Source organism: Labeo rohita, chromosome 1 (assembly GCF_022985175.1).
Source record: "Labeo rohita strain BAU-BD-2019 chromosome 1, IGBB_LRoh.1.0, whole genome shotgun sequence".
Classification (NCBI taxonomy): Eukaryota; Metazoa; Chordata; class Actinopteri; order Cypriniformes; family Cyprinidae; genus Labeo; species Labeo rohita.
Window position 1 is genome coordinate 1,032,307 of NC_066869.1, and position 23,419 is coordinate 1,055,725.

Below are 23,419 nucleotides of genomic sequence, written 5' to 3' on the forward strand. Positions count from 1 at the left end.
ATTATTAATTAAAATTATTATATTTTTTATTTTATTATTATTATTATATTCGTTTGGCTTTATTTCATTTTATTTTACTTCATTTTTTGTTTTATATTTTTACATTTAATTTAATTTTATATTTTTATTATATTTTATGTTATATTTTTAATTGAATTTTATATTTATTTATTTATTTATTTTTATTTTATTTTATTTTATTTATTTTTTTGCATTACCGGAATGATTATGAGAATTCCTGTGTCTTTCCGGAGAGACACACCTTCCCATCTCTCCCACCCTGTCTGTCTGTCTCTCTCTCTCTGTAGGTTCAGTATCGTGAGACGTTCGTCCTCTGCTGTTCTCTGTTCTAGTCAGCATTGAATCGGGACGTCTGGATTCGACTCATCTTGATAAGATTCATTTTTAATCTGGACTTAAGTTTGTCTAAGATCCACCTTGATTTTCACAAACTTTCTTCTTTGACAGCAGGACTCACAGAAGGGCCGTCGGTCTTGAGTAAACCCGAGATTGACCGGCGGGACATGAGCGTTCCTCTGCTGAAAGTCGGTGCGGTTTTAAGCACCATGATCATGGTCACTAACTGGATGTCCCAGACGCTGCCGGGGCTGGTGGGACTCGATCCGCACATCGCACGACCCGGAACCTCAGAGAAAATCATCAGCGTAAGTACAAACATCACTCTGATTGAGTGTGTTTAATTGAGTCAAATGTGTGTTTGTGCCTAACTGTCTTTTTGAGCATGTGTCTTTGTGTCAGTCTTTAAACATGAGGTGTAATTTTGAACCGGGAACAAACAAACTCACCGACACACAAACACTCCCACTCACACAGTGTGGCACTTCCTCTGAGAACTGGAGATCTGCCACTCACGGCCGGCCAGGACCTGGCATCGCCACGGCAACCTCTCGGCTCCAGCCAGCCAATCAGAAAACACGCACTCAGCACCAATCAGCCAATCAGAGACGTGCACCAGACTGCCAGCCAATCAAAAGAGCCAAAAGTTAGCAGTGAGATGTGTTGATTCCAGTCCATTGCGGAACAGAAATAACGAGTGTTACAGACAGGTTTCCCTGAACACTCCCTTGTTTGTCATTGGTCAGTCAGACAGTCAAACATTTACGTGCCAGGCCACTCGAACACCGAGATCAGTGTAGTGAAAGTGTCACACGCTCAGCAGTTTCAGGAATGACGTAACCAGTGACCGAACTCACATATACTGAATGATTCATTGTTTTGAATGAAGTAATAGTGAATAGTGGTGAGGAGGGGGTCCAATCGGTGACGAGCGTTGCACTGAAGGTCAAACACTCTGGCTCTCGTTCACTCACCGTACAGCATCACAATGAGTGTGTGTGTGTGTGTGTGTGTGTGTGTGTCTGTGGGATGTCGGCTCCCTCTGTGTGTGAGTGTGTTTGTGTTTCATATGCCGCTGTGACACACACATGGAGACTCACAGTAACCGGATCAGAACAGATGGAAACGGCTCATCTAATTAAAGAGCCCAGCAGTGTGTGTGTGTGTGTGTGTGTGTGTGTGTGTGAGAGAGAGAGACATGGGTTCAGTGTGTAGGTGTGTTTTGTACACGAGTGGTTTTATTTTTACAAATGGTTCTTATATAATCTCTGAATTTAAGGCAAATTATTTTATTACACTGACTAGTGCCTGTGGCTATTATTATTAAAACTAAATGAATACACGAGTCATTCCATGAAACCGGTACGATTTGGACTTTTTTAGATTTTTAGATTTTTTACCAAAATGTTTTAGTTTTCTAAACACCCCACAACATTAATGCCATATTTAACTTCCAGAAAAACATATTTTCCCATCTCAGGCATCAAATCCCTATAATTATTGGTCATTATTTTAAGATATGGGCACTATTAGTCTTTAACCCCGTTACAGACACTATGGGAGCTCTCTGAATATGATTATAAAATATATTTGTGATGAAATCAACATTTTCCCATTAATCAAATGTCCCTCGCACTAATTCAGTTTTTGCAAATATAAAAGTTGCTATACTGAAGCCTGAAATGAAACTATTTGTGACAGCAACCTCATCATTTTTGATCAAAGAAGTGGCTAAACTTCAGAATTTAAACTAAAGTCAGTATCCCTTGATTGCTCTGAACATTTCAGACTGAGTTCAACAAACATTGAATTACTTTTTCATAAACTTAAAAAATAATTAATAAAAATGCAGGTGTGACAGGGTTGAGACGGTAACGGGGTTGAAGAGACAAATACATCTTAACATGTAGTTGTTTTTTACAGCTTTAACATGGACATTACTACATTCAACATGTGGTATAAGACTCTTGATCAAATATAATAATTTATTTAAATTACTGGATAACTTCATCTCACAACCCTGTTATGATCAAACAAGTAACAGGGTTGAGTGTGACGGGGTTGTGATTTTTGATCTTTTGCTCAAAGATCATTTTCACAAGTAATAGTTTTCTATCTTTATTTGATGTAACGGGGTTGAGTTGTTAAGCTTGACATTCACAATATCACATTATAGTTATAGTTATAAAAGAAGGTGGTAACTGGTCGGTGTCTGCTCACAGTGTTGTTCAGAAGACTTATATGATGTCACTTCCTGTTAATGATGTCACATAAGGATCAGTTCATTATTATAGTTCATTATGGGGGGAGAATGATTTGTGGCCAGTTTCAGATGTTCTTTTATACAGTGTAGTTAATAGAAGGTGTTTTTTTGTAACTCTTATTCTGTAACTCTGATTGAACTGAATATGTGGAGATGACGTTCTGCGGTGTTTTAATTTTGAAGCTTAAACCTATCGACCGTGGGTGAAGAATGGCACTGAACTGAGTCAGAGTGTTGAGTAGTGTTGTCTGTGTGGTTTGTGTGGTCAGCAGGTGTCGTATCCAGGTGAGGACGAGGGCTGGCAGGTGTACGGCTCCGTTCAGGGGAACTGCATCTGCTCCATCATGACCCCGGCTCACGGCGTCTGCGGCGGAGACCCTCGACACGCACGTCTGCAGCAGATCTCTGATCAGGTGAGGATCACGCAGCTTCACAGCATCACCCACACTCACACACCTCACCATCATCACCATCATCATCATCTGTGTGTGACAGGTGCTGAACGTCTCTCAGTACATGGAGATCCTGAACCAGCGGACGACTCAAGATCTGCAGCACCTGAGAGACTCTGAGATGCTGCTGGAGATGCTGGAGAAAAGACTGAACATAGCCAATGAGGAGCCTCACAGCCTGACCAGCAAGAGCCTGCAGGTAACACACACACTCTCACACTACATTTTACAGTATATGTACCATGTCGTCAGTGCTTCTCTCGTTCAGTGTGTGCGTGTGGCTGCAGGAGCTGCGCGGGAGCGTGTCCCAGTGTCGCCCCCTGCGGGCTCTGATGGGGCGTCTGCGGGCCGACGCGGGGCAGCTGGAGGTTCTGAAGGAGGAGCTGGAGAGGCTGAACGACTCTCTGTCCGCCCTGCAGGAGCGCTTCACTTTCCGTCACTATCAGCAGCTGCAGCAGCGCGAGTTCGTCCTCCAGCGACACCTGCACTCCTGCTCCAGTCAGCTGGGTACAGATACATCATCATCATCATCATCATCGCAGCACCGATGCTCACTACGCACGCACAGCACACTCACGCTGCTCTTTGTGTTGTCAGGTTGTGGTCGGCTGATGGGCATCAGCGCTCCGCTCACCATCAGATCCTCAGGATCACGCTTCGGATCATGGATGATGGACAGTGTGATCGAAAGCTCAGACAACCGCGTATGCACATGATCTCCACACACACACACACACGTGTCTGGTTTATTATCTTTGTGGGGACTCTCCATAGGTGCAATGGTTTTTATACTGTCCACACTGTATTTTCTATCCCCTTACCCTAACCCTACCCCTAAACCTAACCCTTACAGAAAACTTTCTGCATTTTTACTTTCTCAAAAAATCTCATTCTGTATGATTTATAAGCTTTTGTACCCATGGGGACCTCAATTTAGGTCCCCATGAGTCTGTGTGTATTCAGGTTTAGGTCCCCACAAGGATATAAAAACAAGTCCACACACACACACACACACACACACACACACACACACATGGCTGCACCTTTTCATCTTTTTGACTCCAGAGCTCATTTAATAGAACGTATAAACTAATCAAATATATAAACATTCTAAAAATTCTAATGGATTTTTCAGATTTGATTCATTTCCATTACTTGTCATTTCTAGAAATCACACATTTTTAAAATAAGGCTTTCTTCTATGTTCTAGTTGTTTTAGCTTAAGTCATTTTAAGTTCTCTTGCTGATTTTGAAGTTTCCCTGGTTGAGAACCACTGCCATGACACTATTTTCTGTAAAATAAAACCTGCCAAAATGGCATTGTTGAGAGAAAAAAGGTCACATCATTGTATAAGTCACACATGTGTGTGTGTGTGTGTGTGTGTGCATGTGTGTGTGTAGGTGTGGGTGATGGATGGTTATTTTAAAGGCAGGCGTCTGGTGGAGTATCAGTCTCTGGGTGACTTCGCTACTGGACAGAACTTTATCATCCATCATCTTCCTCACCCATGGGCAGGTATGAATGTGCCTTCAGTGATGCTCATGATCCACTAGCGACAAACACAACACACAACACACTGACCATCTACATCTACAACACTACAACTACTGAACACAGAAATACAAAACAAAGCTGGAATTCCAAAATGTACATTCAGAATTACAAAAATATCAAAATTACAAATAAAAAGTCAGAATGGTAATATATAAACTCAGAATTACGAATAAAAACTCAGAATTGCAAGATTCTAAACTTAGAATTATGAATAAAAATGTAGGATTTATGAAATGTAAACTTAGAATTACGAATAAAAAGTCAGAAATGGGAGACATAAACTTAGAATTATGAATAAATAGTTGTAAATTCCGAGATGTAAACTTAGAATTACAAATAAAAATCTAAGAATCATGAATAAAAAGTCTGAATTGTGAGATGTACATGTAGAATTATGAATAAAAAGTAACAACTGCAAGATGTAAACTTAGAATTTACGAATAAAAAGTTAAGAATTCCAAGATGTAAACTCAGAATTACAAAATTACGGACAAATTCTGAATAAACTGAAATTTTCATAATTCTGAATTATGGAAAATGTCAGAATTGCAGGACTTAAACTCAAAATTACGAAAAAAAGTCAGAACTGTGAGATGTAAAACTCAGAATTCAGGGAGAAAAGGTCAGAATTGCAAGATAAAATGGTGCAACTCTCTTTTCAGAAATGATGTTCCATGTTCTGTACAGTGAGTGTGTGTTTGTGTCTCTCAGGTACGGGTCACGTGGTGTATAACGGCTCTCTGTACTATAACAAACACCACAGTAACGTGCTGGTGCGTTATGATCTGGCGTCCGGCGGCGTTCTCCAGCAGCGTCCGCTCGACCAGGCCGGATTCAACAACACCTTCTCGTACTCGTGGGGCGGCTCGTCCGACATCGACCTCATGGCCGACGAGACGGGCCTGTGGGCCGTGTACTCCAGCATCCCCCACGGCGGGAACGTGGTGCTCAGCCGCCTGCATCCCGACACGCTGGAGGTTCTGCGCTCCTGGGACACGGGCTTCCCCAAACGCAGCGCCGGCGAGTCCTTCCTCATCTGCGGCACGCTCTACGTCACCAACTCGCACCTGGCCGGCGCTAAAGTGCACTTCACCTTCCACACGGGCACGTCCTCGTACGAGTACACGGACATCGCCTTCCATAACCAGTACTCGCACATCTCCATGCTGGACTACAACCCGCGCGTGAGGGCGCTGTACACCTGGAACAACGGACACCAGGTGCTGTACGACATCACGCTGCTGCACTTCATCAGGACGAGCGCGGACGCGTGGGACACGAACGCACGCGACACGAACGCCACCGACTGATCGTCTCTCAGCTGTTTCCCCAAACCCCACTGAACCTGCATGACGGACGCATGCGAAGCCCAGCTGAACTTTCACTCCCTTTCCCTTTTATTTGCTAGAAAGAAAGAACACAAAACATGGAAATATGCATCTTCAGTTTCTGAAAGATCATCTGTGACCCTGGACCGCAAAACCAGTCACGAGTATCACGGGAATATTTGTATCAATAGCCAACGGTACATTTTGTGGGTCAAAATCATCTTTTTTTTATGCCAAAAATCATTAGGATATTAAGTAAAGATCATGTTTCATGAAGGTATTTTGTACATTTCCTAACGTAAATACAACAAAACTTAATTTTTGATTAGTAATATGCATTGCTAAGAACTTCATTTGGACAACTTTATAGGTGATTTTCTCAATATTTAGATTTTCATGCACCTTCAGATTTTTAGATATAATAGTTGCATCTCAGCTAAATATTGTCCTATCCTAACAAACCATACATTTATTGTATACACCTCAATTGTTAACAAATGGACCCTTATGGTTTTGTGGTCCAGGGTCACATTTGTGAAAAACAAGCAACTGTTGTGAACTGCATTTCTGTATGTTCATGTAAATAAAATTTAATGAATAAAAAATAAATAAATGTGTCAGCAGTTTTGTGTATACTATTTGTACAGAAACTTTGGGAATTATTATGGCAATTTCCATATTTACGTAAAGTAACTGTCAAAGTAAAAAGCAAAAATACACCTATATGAAACTAGCAGATACAGAAATATTACATTATAGTAATTATAATTATTTTTGCTTTCATTTATACATGTATTTGCTGTTCAGTGTTATTTTATTATGATTGTGATACTATTGTAGTTTTTATGTTTTGAATTAGACGTTATTTTTGTGTTTTCCATTTTCAAGAGGTTAGTCATTTTGTATGTTATTATAAAAAATATAATATATTTGATATAAAATATATAATAGGTGGCAGTGATGAGTTCAGAGAAACTCTCCGTCCAGTCCTGCTTTTTTATGCACATTATTCGTTTAGTTCAGTGGTTTTCATCGTTATTTGTTGTCCACGACACTGTTTGAGAGCCTTGAGACTTTATCATTTGTTCACCATTTACTGGAAAGTATTAAAGTATTTAAAAACTTGACTTTCCATGTCTAGAAATCACACTTTTATAATCCTAAAAGAAAAAAAAACGCGTTGTAGGTTAATTAAATTAAGAAAGATCTCGATTTTTACTTGTTTCAGCTTATTTTAAATTTCGACTTAATTCTAATCATCTTAGAAGTTTGCTGAGGAGCTCCTGGGTTTGAACAGTAAACGATAATTTTTTTATTTATTTATTTATTGTTTTTTATTGCAGAGCTTGTAAAGAAATGTACAAGAACAGGGAAATTACACATTGATAATTCCTACAAGGAACAATCATAGAGGAAAAAGACAGAAAAGTTATATTCTGGATTTGCGTACATCAAATTATGGTACTATCCATACAGAAAAGAAAAGTATAGAAAAATAAATAAATAAAAATAAAAAGTAAACGATAAATCGTCCTGCACTGAGCATGCGCAGTCCGTTGTGACGTCGCCGCGGTGCATCACGGGAGTCGCAGTCTTTCGCTTCTTCCTGTTCTGTGACTGCGGCAGTGAGTTCAGGTCAGTTTCGCTGTTCGGAAACGAGAAAAAACTTCATAACCAACAGCCTGTAAGTACTAAATTCAACCTCACGTGTTCGTTAAAGCTGTTTAGAATCAGTTTAAAGTGTAAATGCTGATGTTAATGTTGATTATAGCGGGTGTTTGAAACTTTTAATAACTGCTGTCTCGAGATGATAACAGCGGATAAAACACATTAATGAGTAGTAACAGTGTGATTAACTGAGAAGTTCACAAAATAAATCATAATCTGTCAGTCTATCTATCATTTTATCAGTTTATCTGAATATCTGTCTATCTATCCGTCTGTCTGTCTGTCTAATCATTGTTTATCTCCAGTGACAGTGAGCAGTGTGTCATCACTACTGAATCCTCATGATCTTTGTGTCTGTCTGTAGATGTCTGTGTTCGAGTCCAGCGCCTTCAACAGGCCCATCACTGCAGTGGCCTGGGCGTCTAACAACACCAGCTGCCCCGGTCAATTCATCCTGGTACACAAACAATCACACACACCTGCGGTCACGTGGTCATCTGCCTCAGACGATGCTATTAACTGTGTGTGTTTGTGTTTAGATCACTCAGACTGAAGATGGAGCCTCCGCTAACTTCATCCGAGGATTTGCCATCAAGTCTGGCTACTACCTGTGTTACAGTAAGGTAAAGGGTTGATTCACTCATGAATGATTGTTCTGTCATTATTTACTCACCTTTATATCATTCTCTTTCTTAAGTGAAACACAAAAGGAAGTGCAGTTGTTAGTCAAGAATAGCACAAAACACTGACACACTGTTTAATTTGTGTCTCACCGCACATGTGACGTCTCCACATGCTCTTCGTCAGAGTCATGCCTGTCTGTCTCTTGTAGGATCTGTCTGGTGGGATGGTTGTGGCGGATGTGAAGGTGATCACGGATAAAGAGACGATTCCTCACGGTTACTGCTACATCCCAGAATTCCTGGAGCCCAGTAAGATGGTTCATTGACAGATGTGGGCCTTAGAGCCTCCACAGATGTGTTTGTTTGTCTCTCTTGACGTGCTGTGGAAGTCTAATCGCCGTATGTGTTTGTACAGAGGCGTCCGTCGGGAAGAAGAAGCGCATCTGCGTGCGGATCGTTCCTGTGGGCAGCGTTACGACGGCTGTTCTAGATATCAAACTGACAGCCAAGAATAAGACCATGGTGCAGCAGTACACCTGTCTGGGGTGAGAGACGCCACACACCTGCTCTAATATCACACACTCTGTCCAGTGGTTCTCATATCAGACACTCTATATACTGGTACATTCTGGAACTAGACACTCTGGAAAATCAGACGCTCTGTAATCTGGTTCTAGATCAGATGCTCTGTACACTGGTTTTGGATCAGAATCTTTGTAAACTCGTTCTGCATCAGACGCTCTGTACTTTGGTTCTGGAATGAGATGCTCTGGACACTGGTTTAGAAATCAGACGCTCTACTTTGGTTCGAGTGTCTATACACTGTTTCTGGAATCAGACTCTCTGTACTCTGGTTCTAGAATTAGATGCTCTGTAAACTGTTTCTGCATCAGACGCTCTGTAAATTGGTTTTAGATCAGATGCTCTGTAAACTCGTTCCGGATCAGACACTCTGTACCATGTTTCAGCATCAGATGCTCTGTAAATTGTTTCTGGAATCGGGTGCTCTGTACTTTGGTTCTGGAATGAGATGCTCCGTTTTCTGGTTCTTGAATCAGATGCTCGTACACTGTTTTTGAAATCAGATGATCTGTACTTTGGTCTGAGCGTCAGACGCTCTCTACAAATTCTGGAATCAGACGCTCTATACTTTGGTTCTGGAGTCAGACGCTCTGTATTTTGGTTCGAGTGTCAGATGCTCTGTACACTGGTTTTGAAATCAGACGCTCTGTACTTTGGTTCGTGTCAGGTGCTCTCTACACTGTTTCTAGAATGAGATGCTCTTTACACTGATATTGAAATGAAACTTGTTTTTGGTGTTTATTGTGTGTGTTTGTGTCTCAGGGACATGAATGGCTTCGTGGTGTGGTGTTTAAAGGGCCATTTCTCCACTCCAGCTCCTCAGGCCAAGCCTCGCAGCATCAGTCTGGACATGCGCAGTCTCTCGCTGGAAGGAACCGGACCCCCGCAGCCTCTCAAACCCAGGTACCCCCTCACGGCCGTCACTGTAGAGAACATCAGCATTATTGGATTCACAATGACATGAGATTCTGTTTGGATGATTTGACTGCTAAATTAGATTGAAGCAAATCAGCTGGAGTATCTGCACAGGCAGAACCATCTATTAAGTCACATTTTCTAGCCCTCCATCACTGGATCCACAACTTTAAAGCAGCTAGTGGTTCTGGGTTGGTTTTAAACCAAAGTGATGTAGTCTAGTGCTCACTGAACAGATGTAGATCACAAAACTTTAGGGTGTAGGTGTTCTATATGGGTGTTAAGAGTGCTTGCTAGAGTGTTACAATGTGGTTTCTAGGGTGTCCTGATTGTCTATTTCCATAGCAACCCTCCCGAAGCCCCACCGAAAGTCAGCCGTCGCCGCAGTAAGCTTGACGTAAGCTATTCGGGGGGAGACTGTGTATGACAGTGGTAACCACAGCAACATCTACGGTATCACAGGTACAGCAGACAAACCAATCACGTCATCCGTTCATATAACAGAGACACAAACCTGCTGTGTCCTATATAAATATGTCATATACATCATGCATTTATCAGCTTTGTTTCTGTTTGTTTTTAGCGATGGATGGCGTTCCCTTCTCTCTACACCCGAAGTTTGAGTCTCAGTCAAACACAAAGGTCAGAGGTCACTGCATCAATCATTGAGGGATCTTAAAAAATGATTATTGTGCAGACAACTTTGACCACAGAATGCTGTCATTAATCACACTGACCAATAAGAAACGTGTTGTTGTGTCCGTCAGGTGTCTGTGAGCACATTGAGTGACATCCGTATCAAATCAGTGCAGGACATTGAGAATGAGGTGAGGTCATCTGCGTCTGTGCGACGGTTCATTGCTTAAGAATAAGACATAATTTTGAGATGTTGTAGAGACATCAGATTTTTTTCTTATTGGGAGGACTTTTATTTTGAATTTGCCATTGTTTGAGCTGATCATTTGTTCATGTCTGTGTAGTTAAGTTGATTTTAATGACTCTTTGTTTGTCTGCAGTATAACTACACATTTGCGGTGGAAGAACTGGCAGCCAAGAGAATCTGTCCGTCCGTGAGCGGCTGAAATCATTCCTGTCGTCGGATCATCAGATTCCTTCCTGTTAGCTCTCAGGCTCTGGTCCATGAAGTCACACAATTCTTTCTGTTTTTATGATCATGCATGTTCAAGTTCGACCCAAACTCACACTACTGGTTTTGCGGGGCTGATTCTTGGTTCTGGTTGGTCTCTTTCTCTCTCCTTTCTTCTCTGGGTTGGTTGAACATCTGCCTCCAAACACATTATGTACGTGCGTTTCTGTATGTTAAAGCTTTGCGTGTTTCTACGAAACACTAACAGGCGAATCAAAGGGCTTGACGACGTGCCTTCCTCACAGTGATATGTACAATGTCATTTTATAAGGCCAAAATATTTTATGTGTTTAGGGATTTTGAGCTGCAGTTTAGTATTTAACAAATGTAAAAACACTAATTTCCTTATTTATCATATGAAAAATGTAAGTTTCAGAAATAAGGGGACCAAAAAATAATGTGTTTTTCATGTATTCTCTGAACTGCTCTTTGTCTGTTTAAATATTCTTGAAACTGTTGTCATAGTATGGTGCTCTGTGAGTTAAACATTCATACTTGCTTTGTTAAAATCTGTCTTTGTGGAATTTTAATAAAAATTATTTGCAGACTTAAGGGGAGAGACACTTCTTGTAAATGTAGATCCAAACTAGTTTTGTTTTACAAATGCCTTATTTCAGGATGATAAATGTAAACTAAACAGTTTCACTCCAGACATTGAAATATATATATTTTTTATTGCTGAAAACAAGAACATACAAATCAAGAAAATACAAAATATCAACAAAAATGAAAATAAAAGAGACAGCAACAACAATAATAATAAAACAGTACAAAAATACAATAAACAATACGAAAAGAAATAAAAATAAAGTGAAATAAAATGCAATAAAGGGCCATTGTTTTACATAAGATTCTCTACACAAAAACTTTAAGCGCAGAACAAATTCTAAGAGTTTTCATTGCTTTCTTATTAGGAGATACTGAGATCAAATGAATATAATTTTCCATATCTCTTAGAAAGACCACAAAGACAGGTTTACAGTTTGAGAATTTGCATTTGTGAATGTAAAACTTACTTAAGAAAAGAATTAAATTTATAATAAAATATTTTCTTTAGTGGGGTCTGAGTCAAAGTACCCAAATATAACATTTCTCATTTGTAAAGAAAATTCTGGCAAAATCTTCAACTCAACAAAAGCACCAACCAGACATTGAAATACACACTTTTGTTTTGAAAGAGATTACGGAAATAGTGTTCTTCCGCCGTCGGAGGTCGTTCATTGGCTCGCTCAAACGTCAATCATGTAGCCACACCTCTTTGTGGGCGGAGTCAGTGCGGCCTGATAGTGGCCTGAGCGCCTCACACACGATCACAGTCAGACGAAAAACTGCTGCAGAATGGATCGAGGATACTCTTCAGGTTAGTGTTTTACTCTTTATTTGTTTATGTAAGACTCTCTTTGTTTGCTGGGATCGTGTTTTGTTCCGTGTTTAAGGCTTGTACTGCGATTCTTCCGTGTTCGGTCTGTGTAACGTTAAGTGCATGAAATGGCGCAGCTGAAAATGAGGCGTAGCCTTATTAAACACGGTTTAAACCATTAAAATTAATTTTAACAGCAAGTTAAGCTCCTTTAGTACAAGTGTTTTAATTTTAAAGTATCGATTGAGCTCAATGTGAAACGCTGTTATTGTTTGCCGGCGGAAGCGCGTCCATGAATGATCTCCTCAAACAACGCAAACCTTTAAGCTAACATTAGCCTCACATTGCTGGTTTAAATCAGCTTTTATATCCACTAATAATCTTTATTTTTCAGTACGCGTGTGTGAATGGTAACGTTAGTTTCCTCTGTGAATGAATTACGTGAGGCGATCACCGTAAGTTACTGTTCTGCGTCCAAAATCCAGTCAAAAGGGAAGACTCGACCTCGTTTCTTACCACATTTTCTTTAAATGGGCACCTAATGTAGGAAAAAGTGAAATGGAGTCGTTTTGTTGTTGTAAAATGGCTGCCGAGTTCATTCTGCTGCTCCATTGTTCGATTAATCGCTGCGAGTGACTGAACTATACACACATACATCAGTGATATCAGTGTTGATGTGACCTTACAGAGTTTATAGTTCATTAATTGTACTGGCAACTGAAATGTAGTTTTGTGGCTTTTATTTCATGTGTAGTCTATAAGTTTCTCTTACAGTAAAAGAAACCTAATTAAATACACTTTTGTCCAATCATATGTTCTTTTGAGTGTGAAGCCCCGCCCTCTAACACCACCTGACGCTGAGCAGCCAGTGATAAGCCTTCATGTTAGTTGCGCAAGTAAATGTCAATGGAGATGGAAGTTTATTGAACTTTTTTTTTATGTAAATCTCCACCAAATTGGCAACCCTGCTTGCGATTTTAAACAAAGTTTCAACTTTCAAATGTTGTAAGTTTTAATACTAAATTCAAACGATAAATAGCGTTTTGGCCCTCGTAATGTGGCGTCAATTGTAAAATGCAGTGCTACTGTTAACGCCAGAGCCATTGAGAAACAGCGCTGCGACAAGCTTTGATCTCGCCGGCGTCACGTGATTCACAAAACTCAAAACAAACCAGCTTTCACTGTACATTTGAATGTGTTTAAGTAAGACACACAGCTTCACTATACAGGTGTTTGAAGCAATTTTTTGGTAAACATGAGTGATGGAGGCAACCCTTTAAATATGGTTTTACTACAAATAAAACCAAAAAAACATGGTTACTATAGTTAAACCATGGTAACCACAAATTAACCATGGTCTTGCTACACTAACCATAGTTTAACCATGGTATTTGTAGAAAAACACTTTTATTATTAAAACCATTGTTCATTTTCGTGAGGGTTAATATGGTTTTCTTGTATTTAATCCTCAGGTATTGCTAATGTGACCACAGAGTTGAACTATTTCTTTTTCAGTTAAATAAATGTTCTGTATTTTAGTTCAATGATATGCATTTAATATTTTAAGGAGTTGATTTAGTACTAAATACTACTTGTCCAATAAGTATGGTCCATTAGTGATTTAAAACAAATATATATAATATATATATATATATATGTGTGTGTGTTGTAAATTCCAATGCAAAGAGGCAAATTAGAGTCATTTTGTGGTCAGAAAAAAAAAAATCATTTTCATTTGTAATGCCTTGGTTTACTCACTAGGTACCTGTATGGGTCTTTACTAAATATACATCCAGAAATATTTAGAAATGATTAAAAACTATATTTTTAAATGTGAAATTTAAAAAGTTAATAACTTGCATCCTTTTTAATGATACTTGTATAAGTAAACACAATGAATGCAAGCAAATACTGAATTTAAACCAAGTTTAAAATGTTGCAAAAAAAAAAAAGCCTTGAGCTGCATTTTTATCCCCTTATATATACAATATATACATATAAATAGACACCAAAAAATATATATATATCGTATCATATTTGATCCATCAGGCTTTTATGACTCATTTAGGATGAAATGGAGTGAATATGGAGAGGATACAACCCTGTTTTATTAAGAACATTAAAAAGAAAAAAAATTTGGAACAGATGCTGAGATTTATATGATTTATAATGTAACAGCAGTAGAGCAGATACTGGCATAACATGATCTAAATATCAGTGGTCACTCTGTATCTCCAATACTATGTCTAGTAAGAGAAGTCTGAAGTAATCCAAATATATAATGCAGTGCAATGATTGAGAGATGAACAAATAAACGTTCCTCAAAAGATGTGAGATGTTTTGGAGGCTTGGGCATATCATTCCTCCACTGTGGAACAGTGAAAGTAAAGCTTCTGGAAATCCTGATGATCACTGATTTTTCTCGTTTCTTCTCGTTTCAGGATTCTCTGGATGGGGAGGATCGGGTGGAGGAGGATCATCTAGAGGTGAGGCTGTCCCTGTGTTTATCTTTGACATTGTTCGCATCCGTTAATCCAGCAGATGCTGACGATCTCGTTATCCCTCAGGCTCGGGCAGCTACGACCTGTACGGATATAAAGACTCAATGTCTGGCGGCGGCGGCGGGTTCGGAGGAGGCGGATACGGATCCAACGACCGGATGAAGAGAGGTCTGTCTGGAGGATCTCTGCTCTCCTCCAGCGGCTCGAACGCAGACGCCGTCATCGCCAAAATCAACCAGCGCCTGGACATGCTGACGCAGCTGGAGGGAGGCATGAAGAGCGGCATTCGCGGCGACAGGTGACACGCACAAGTTACCCAGCACACACCTGAAACCGGAGCCATTATCACATCAACACGCAAACAAATGAGCAGATGCAGATCTAGTGTCTCTGTGTGCATATATTAAAATATCAGATGTTACAGATAAAAAAGAGAGAGAGGTGAATTGCGGCTTATATATATGGCACTGAATGCATAATGTGCTGCTTTTTACACTTCTTTTGTCAGGAGGAAACAAGAACACCTATTATCCTGTCACTTCTTCATATCTCTCAACTTGTACACATGCATGTTTAAATACGTGTAATAGACATATCCAGTCTTGAAAACAGTCCAGAGTTCAGATCATAGTGACTCGTCTGCTGTTTTGTGTCACATCTAGCCCTAGTTTGTCTGTGATAATTGGTGATATAAATTTTATGGTGGTTTATGATGGTTATATAACGATCGTCAGTCTAGTCGTCTGATTGTTTTAAAGTTTATTATGTCGGTCTGCTAATGTTATCTCTCTTCAGGTCTTTTCATCAGCTCATCCATAATCAGTAATCAGTGCTTTAAGTTTATGGTTTTAAGACCTTCTAGATCTCCTCAGTTTGTCCCTGCAGCACAAGTACACTTTAAGATTTTTATTATAGACCGTGATCAGGGTAGACGCCGTATTGCGTTTTGAAAACAAGGCTGTGATGGACAGACGTTCAGTCTGTTGTACGAGTCGCGCTTGTTGCCGGAAATAGTTTTAAATCAGGCTGTCGTTCAAACATAGGAAATTAATGTTTTTTCAGTAAGGATGCGTTCAATTAATGAAAAGTGTCAGTAAAGACATTTATAATGTTAAAAAAGATAAATGCTGTTCTTCTGAACTTTCTATTCATCTGTGAATCCTAAAAAATGAAATGTCTGATGGTTTCTGTAAAAACAACTGTTTACGACATTGCTAATAATCAGAAATGTTTCTTGAGCAGCTTATTAGAATGATTTCTGAAGGATCATGAGACACTGAAGACTGGAGTAATGATGCTGAAAATTCAGTTTTAACACAGATTCATGTAGAAAACAGTTTTTACTGTGTTTTTAATCGAGTAAATACAGCTTCGGTCACGTACGTCTTTCCCTCACAGCCTTGTTTTCGTTTGTGAAAAGTGATTTGCTTTCGAGTGTTATGCGCAGTTCTTGCAGTTGGAACGACTAAAGCGTTGGTGCTTGTGTTCGTATGTAGATATAGTGACTCTTTTCTGACCAATTGAACACTTAAAAACGCTCGCAAACTCCGTTTGGTCCCGATCCTCAGACGGCCCCATCAGATCTGACTCTACGGTCACCGCTAATGCTAACGCTGCCCTCGCAGACCCCAGAAGGTCCCCGTATCTCACTGTTTCCACCTCAGTCCTGTGCCAAATGTGCAGTGTCGTTGCCTTATATGTCCATCTGTGCAACTGTCATTCTGAAGCTTTTCCACAGCCTGTCTCTTCCCACAATGCACCTGAGAAACGGGGCTGTAGAAGGGCTTGAACGAATGAGCGCCGAATGATGAGTTTGTTTGCATAATGAAGCGGTCGCCCGAGCCGCCGACGGCGACCGAATGTGCCGGTCCCTGCTTGACCTTTGCTCTGCGCCTCCCTCCCTCTGCAGGTTTGACCAATACGAGTCTTTCGACTCGCGCTCCGCCTCCCTCGGCCCCCGAGATCTCTACAGATCCGGTAGCTTCGGTTACAGCGACTCCCGGGGCGACATGATGGCCCAGCGCGGAGGCGTGGGCTTTGGGGTCATGGGCGGAGCAGGGGGGGGGCGGCGGTGGCGGCGGCGGCTTTGACGGCTCTGCCTTCGGATCCGCTAAAATGCGGCAGACTCGAGACTCCGCCTTCTCGGGCTCCGGCTGGGGGGCGGGGCAGAGATCCCCGCGCAGGAGCAGAGCGGCCGGGGGGCGTGGCTTCGGCCGCAGGCAGGACTCCTCCTCCGCCACTGGCATGGGGGGAGGAAGTGGGCGGGGCGGAGGCCAAGGCCACTCCCCCGCGGGGCGAGGAAAGCTGCCCTCGCTCCTGGCCCATCGCATGTACCCCGACAGCGGGGCCTTCCAGTCTCAGCGCGGGCCCCAGGACTTCCCTGCGCGGAACTTCGGAGGGGGCCCGAGGGCCAACCGGCAGCACGGCCGCAAGAGACCCCTGAACCGAGTAAGTACCGCCCGCTCCCCGCGGGGGGCGGGGCTGAGAGATCAGCGCTCACCCCTGCACGTAGGGTCCAGTCAGGCGCATTCATTCCACCAACCCTCGAGGACCAGCAACCCCCAGTCTGACCCCACCAGTTAGACACTGACAAACACCAAGGGGGGTAGCTGTGGAAAGTCTCACACAGTCAGGATAGCTCAGCTAACACTGTAAACCTTCTCATCATTGACTCACCCTAACAACTATGCAAACGGACACGCCCTCAGATCTCATTTGCATGTGTGTTGTCGTGGCAGCAAGTGAAAGGTCAGCGCGACGGCCAGAAGAAGAGGAAACAGACTCTGAGCGCAAACGACGAGCCCGAGTCCAAGATGGGCAAAACCGAAACGGCGGCAGAAGCGGCGGCTGCTGGTACGAGCGCATGCTTTTCTTACAAAAACCGTCGGTCTGCGGCCTCCTGTCTGTGATCGCTGATAAGTGTGCTTGTTTCAGACGCTGCGGCAGGAGAACAGACGCAGGAGTCCGAGGAAGCGACCGCCGCCACCGCTGTTGTACGTTCATTTGTCATCTGTCATGTATGATGCCATTTTAGTGCCGCGTTAAAAAAAAAATATATATATATGTTTAATAAAGTTGAAATACTACGAGAATAAAGACTGAATATTACAAGAATAAAGTTAAAATGCTGTGAGAAAAATACTATGAGAAAAAAGTTGTAATACTACGAGAATTCCTTTAGGGGCCTTAAGCTCTCTTATATAACCCTTTTTAATTCTACAAATATCTGTGAGATTATTAACAGAAATCATACCTTGTGACATACTCACGGGGACAGTGTGCTTGATTTAATGTCTTTGACTGCGTTTGTTATTTGTAAAATAAAACAAAGTCTCAGTTTTAGTGAAATACAAACTGTCTTACAATAATGTGTTTTTCAAGCTCTTTATTGTGGCGCGACAGATTCATGTCAATCAATTCATTAAATTATACTGTTTTCTTAGTAGACGTTCCACAAAAACGTCGGTGCTGTGTTCGCTATAAAACTGGCAGGTTCACAAAGTTGAGACTTTGTAATATCTCCCGGTGCTCAAAATGCACATAATAGGCTAGAAAATATTGTAACTTTAATCTCATAACTGCTACAAATTAATTCTTGTAAGACTTTGTTCTCGAAATATTTCAACATTATTCTCAACATTGACTATATTCTTGTAATTTTGACTTTATTTTTAAAATGTATGGACTTTAATCTTGTGATCTTAGAATGTGTACATACAATACATCCAGAAATGTGTCATGAATTATCCAGAAATACCAATGACGGTTCTCTCTGCTCTCCAGGAGTCCAAAACAGAAGATGGTGGAGAAAGTGCTGGTGAGTTTTGTTTCTTCTGCAACATAAAAAGGCTCTCCAGATGTTTGGCACATTCGTGTTGGAAGCAGCACTTTTATTTTGACATCATTGTTTTAGAGTGTAACACTTCTAATAATTTAAAGTCTTTTTAAGTAAAGCCTGTGCATTTCAAACAAATATTTAATAAACTTTAATGCTACAAACTTTGGCAGCGTCAGCTGTTAGATCGTAAAACAAAAGGCCTTAACAACGATGCGGCTGCCAAAAACATGTCTGTCTGTCTGTCTCCAGCGCCGTCCAATCAGGACGAGAGTGCCAAGGCCAAGGGGAAGAAGACTCCGACCTCTGCGGCCAAAGTCAGGAAGAGGAGAGGCTTCTTTGAAAGGTCAGGGGTCAAAGTGTCAGCTCACAGGTTAGGTTCTGTGGCGTACGTGTTGACTGGTTGTTTCCTGGGCGTTTGAGGCTCACGAGGGCTTTTCTCTGATCGTTTCCCAGGATGACGTTCGCCTGCTCCATCTGCAAGTTCCGCTCGTTCTACAGCGAGGACATGGCCGCACATCTTGAAAGCAAGTTTCACAAGGACCACTTCAAGTTTCTGTCCAATCAGCTGTCAAAGCCCACCACCGACTTCCTGCAGGTGCGGACGCTTCACTTACAAGCGAACTAAGCTGAGCTCAACGTGTTGTCCTGACGGCTGTGTTCTGTGTGTTTTATAGGAATATCTGAATAATAAATACAAGAAGACGGAGCAGAGAGTGAGTCAGATGGACAATCACAGCACCGTCATCTGTCAGGTGTTCAAAGAGCAGGATCTGACGCGAGGTACGGCCCTAGCCGCCTTCAAACTTTGATCTGTTACATTATCAAAACAGGACGTCTCATGATGTAATTTCCTGTTTAGATATCGGCATGGAGCACTTCATGAAGAAGGTGGAGGCGGCTCACTGCTCGGCGTGTGACGTCTTCATTCCCATGCAGTACATGCTGATCCAGAAACACCTCAAGTCGGCCGACCACAACTACAATCGCAAGGTACAAATGCTCATCAAATGAACGTAGAGGCTTTGAGCTGCCGCTGAAATGCTCGTCTGACGTCGTGACCTGTGTCTGTGTGTGTCAGGGCATGATGGAGCAGTCCAAGAGGTCGAGTCTGTCCGTGGCGCGCAGCATCCTCAACCACAAGGTCATCGGCAAGAAGCTGGAGAGCTACCTGAAGGTGTGTGTCTGCTCCTCACATCTGTCACACGGTGTACCTCATCATTCTGTGGACTTTTTGCCATAAAACAGTATTTTGAAATATTATTATAGGTGTAATATTTAGTATTTATTTTTAAATCGACATCTTTATTCAAATCTCTCTTTTGGTTTACATTGACCGATAATCAGTTTTACTGACATTTTTTTTACTGATATTTAAGCGTATTATTTTTGCTTAATTAGTTTTTTCTGTTGGGTTTGTTACTTTCCAGACAGTATATAATTAAAGGGAACTAGTTGTCTTTACAGTTTAGCCCAATAATCAACACCTAAACCTTGATTTTAAGCAGTTTTTCGGTAGAGAATGACCAGAAATCAGTTTTACTGAAATTTTTCTCTGATATTTATGCCTTTTCATTGTTTCCTTGTTTTTACATAAAATGTACTAGCTGTTTCTTCTCCTTAGCCTAATAAACAACACCTAAAACTTCATTTTGTCACTCCATAATATAGAAAACAATTAAAATGGATGGAAAACAATATATTTTTTACAGTTTTGGGGGAATAAATGTTGTACATTTATCAAGAAAATTACATGTGAACAAATCCCCGTAAACACTTTCAGGATCTAGACGGGAATAAAAATGTAAAGTTTGGAGCCTTTAAAAATATGTGTTGTAATAGAAATCTATTGACACAAATAGATGAAGTGCTATAAAAGAAACACTTAACAGTGTCTTTCGGATGTTTTCTTTTCCGAAATCTCAAACTTGACAGTTACATGAAAAAACAGCATTTTTTTTTCCAGTGCCTGCAGTGTCTCCCCTTAATTTACAAATTTGAAAACTATAGCGTATGTGTTGATTTAAAACCTTTTTCAATGGACAAAACGAGTGCGCTATAAATCAATGCACACGTGACTTTGTTTTATTTGTACGTTTACGAGTTCCCTTTGTCGATTCTCAGGGTGAAAACCCGTTCAACGGTAACCAGGATGACCAGGATCCTGAAGACTCCATGGTGATGGAGGTTTCTGAGGCCGATCTCGCCAATGAGAGCCTGAACGAGATCAAACAGGAAGAGGAGGGGCCTCTGGCGGAGGGGGCGGAGCCTGTTGCCGACACTGTTGGAAATGGGGAGGAGCATGAAGAGGAAGTGAAGATGGAGATGGGCGGAGCAGCAGAGGAGGGTGTGGAGGGAGTGGAGGAAGGAGAAGAGGGTGAGGAGGGTGTGGAGGTGGGTGAGGAGGAGGCGGGTCAGCTCGGTGTGGATGCAGACGCAGACGCAGACGCAGACGCAGACGCAGGAGCGGCGGGAGATGTTGATGCTGCACCGGCTGAGTAATCTTCAAGTAAACCGCTGATTAGTGTCTATCTGACGAATCACTTCTACATGCTAAACCTTTGAACTTTACATGAGAACTGACCCTGGATCAGGGCAGGAATGCAGCCTGAGGACCAATCAGAATAAAGCCTGCCTCATCTTCATCCAATCACAGGATTGCTCCGCCCCTCCGCGTCTGTGCGTTTGGTCTAATTAGATACGCGCGTGTCATGTGACTGTCGATGTGCCTCTTGAGATGATTTCAGTTTGTCACATCTGAAGTAAAACGTTTAATTTCCTTCTGATTTGTTGTTTCCCTCATTTTTGTTTATTGCCCTGTAGAGCAGAAGCGAAATGCTTTAATTTTGCAGTTTCCACTCATTGTTTTTCTCTTGTGTTGAGGAAATAAATGTTTGTAAAGTCAATTGTGTGTGTGAGAGTGTTTTTCTGAGCAAGTACTGCTATATTTTGTCAGGCATGTTAAACATGGTTTTTCAGGTTAGTTTTACTACACTACCTGTCTTTTTTTTTTTTTTTTTTTGGTTTGTTTTTAATTATTATTATTTTAAAAAAGTCTCTTTTGCTCACCAAGCCTGTATTTATTTTATTCAAAATACAGCAAAAGCAATAATATTGTGAAATATTTTTACTGTTTAAAATAACTGCTTTCAATTTGACTACATTTTAAACTGTAATTTATTTCTGTGATGCGCAGCTGAATTTTCAGCATCATTACTCCAGTCTTCAGTGTCACATGATCCTTCTGAAATCATTCTAATATGCTGATTTGCTGCTCAAACTTTTATTTTATCAATATTTAAAACAGGTGATTTTTTTTTTTTTTTTTTTTTTTTCTCCTCAGGATTCTTTGAATAATAAGATCAAAGATTACAGAAATAAATACTTTAATTTGGGATGCTTTAAATTGATCAAAAGCAATGTGAAAGACATTTATAATGTTACAAAAGATTCCTATTTTAGATAAATGCTGTTCTTGTGAATTTTCTATTCATCAAAGAAACCTGAAAAATTCTACTCGTCTGTTTTCAACATGATGATAAATGTTTTCTGAGTGGTAAATCAGTATATTAGAATGATTTCTGAAGGATCATGTGACACTGAAGACTGGGGTAATGATGCTGAAAATTCAGCTGCGCATCACAGAAATAAATTACAGTTTAACAGATATTCACACATAAAGCAGTTCTTTTAAATAGTAAAAATATTTCACAATTTTACAGTTTTTGCTGTACTTTCGAATAAACACAGAAGAGACGTCTTTAAAAAATGTTACTGTTCAGTGTAGTGTAAACTTGAATTTACTTACATTTTGTAGTTATTTAGCAGTTTTAATGTCTACGTTTTTTTTTTTTTTTTTTTAGTTTAGTTTATTTGTAGTTCAACTTAAACTAAAATAAAAGACAAAATGAAGTTAAATAAGATATTTATGTCCACATAGATCTGTATTATGAGCAGCATTAATGCAAATGTAAGAATGATATTAAAGAATAAATGATAGATTATAACAGTTATGAATCTATGAGTTCTCAAAAGAACCTAGAAATTTTAGCACTATTGCAAAATTTCTTAACTTTAGCAACAAGTGTTTGTTTGTATAATATTGGAGTTATCTAGGATGGTGTGTTTGATATATCGAGCTTAAATTTAACATCTGCGATAGGAAAACTATAGATGTGATATTACCTGCACTTCAATCTGAGCACTGAGGGTCTAAACATATTCCTGATTATATTTGCCACATTAAATAACAATAAAGGGGCCTCTGCCTTTAATTTGAGTTTTAGTACAAATGTAAATGAACGACTCCAGCAGCAGAGGGAGCAGCACACACACACGTGTCTGGTTTATTATCCTTGTGGGGACTCTCCATAGGTGCAATGGTTTTTATACTGTCCACACTGTATTTTCTATCCCCTAAACCTAAACCTAACCCTTACAGAAAACTTTCTGCATTTTTACTTTCTCAAAAAAACTCATTCTGTATGATTTATAAGCTTTTGTACCCATGGGGACCTCAAGCCGGTCCCCACAATGTCAAAAATTTCAGGTTTTACTATCCTTGTGGGGACATTTGGTCCCCACTATGTAGCAAGAACAAGTACACACACACACACACATACATACACATGCTAATGCTAGTGAGACACACATTAACAGTGAGGTACTAATTGTCTGTGTGTGTGTGTGTGTGTGTGTGTGTGTGTGTGTGAGGTGTGGGATGAGGTGCGAATGTGCGTCAATTTCACAGATAAGAATCTTCACACTGCTGTGTGTGTGTGTGTGATTCTTGTTTTCAGGCAGGATGTTTTCATAGTATGTGTAAGTATCAGT

General features: G+C 40.6%; 3 protein-coding genes across 4 annotated transcripts; all 3 read left to right on the forward strand.

Annotated features, from left to right (window-relative positions):
- Positions 1–186: 186 nt before the first annotated feature.
- Positions 187–6,562, forward strand: olfm2b (olfactomedin 2b). Of its 2 annotated transcripts, none has more exons than XM_051107558.1 (7): positions 187–665; positions 2,890–3,033; positions 3,116–3,271; positions 3,360–3,579; positions 3,670–3,776; positions 4,474–4,588; positions 5,339–6,562. In XM_051107558.1, exons 1-7 carry the CDS (start codon positions 525–527, stop codon positions 5,935–5,937), a joined length of 1,482 nt encoding a protein of 493 aa, XP_050963515.1. In that variant the 5' UTR covers positions 187–524; the 3' UTR covers positions 5,938–6,562. The 2 variants fall into 2 exon arrangements, with proteins under 2 accessions (XP_050963515.1, XP_050963524.1); XM_051107567.1 differs by having other exon boundaries at positions 188–665; positions 2,893–3,033.
- A 962-nt stretch (positions 6,563–7,524) lies between these two features.
- mvb12a (multivesicular body subunit 12A) lies at positions 7,525–11,666 on the forward strand. The gene is given in 11 exon segments (XM_051107659.1): positions 7,525–7,639; positions 7,988–8,080; positions 8,163–8,246; positions 8,456–8,555; positions 8,662–8,791; positions 9,591–9,731; positions 10,089–10,140; positions 10,142–10,205; positions 10,327–10,385; positions 10,511–10,570; positions 10,760–11,666. Coding segments are annotated over 10 exon segments (849 nt in total). The 5' UTR covers positions 7,525–7,639; the 3' UTR covers positions 10,826–11,666.
- A 457-nt stretch (positions 11,667–12,123) lies between these two features.
- akap8l (A kinase (PRKA) anchor protein 8-like) lies at positions 12,124–21,492 on the forward strand. The gene is given in 14 exon segments (XM_051107529.1): positions 12,124–12,250; positions 14,692–14,736; positions 14,818–15,049; positions 16,661–16,808; positions 16,810–17,199; positions 17,490–17,604; positions 17,686–17,744; positions 18,535–18,568; positions 18,839–18,959; positions 19,043–19,184; positions 19,264–19,369; positions 19,449–19,579; positions 19,668–19,763; positions 20,711–21,492. Coding segments are annotated over 14 exon segments (2,019 nt in total). The 5' UTR covers positions 12,124–12,228; the 3' UTR covers positions 21,089–21,492.
- Positions 21,493–23,419: the final 1,927 nt, after the last annotated feature.

Bases quoted from the DNA above. Each gene is read 5' to 3' on its own strand.
- olfm2b (XM_051107558.1), top strand. From the start codon at position 525: ATGAGCGTTCCTCTGCTGAAAGTCGGTGCGGTTTTAAGCACCATGATC. The intron at 3,034-3,115 runs GTGAGGATCACG...TGTGTGTGACAG, and splicing joins TGCAGCAGATCTCTGATCAG to GTGCTGAACGTCTCTCAGTA. The intron at 3,777-4,473 runs GTATGCACATGA...GTGTGTGTGTAG, and splicing joins TCGAAAGCTCAGACAACCGC to GTGTGGGTGATGGATGGTTA.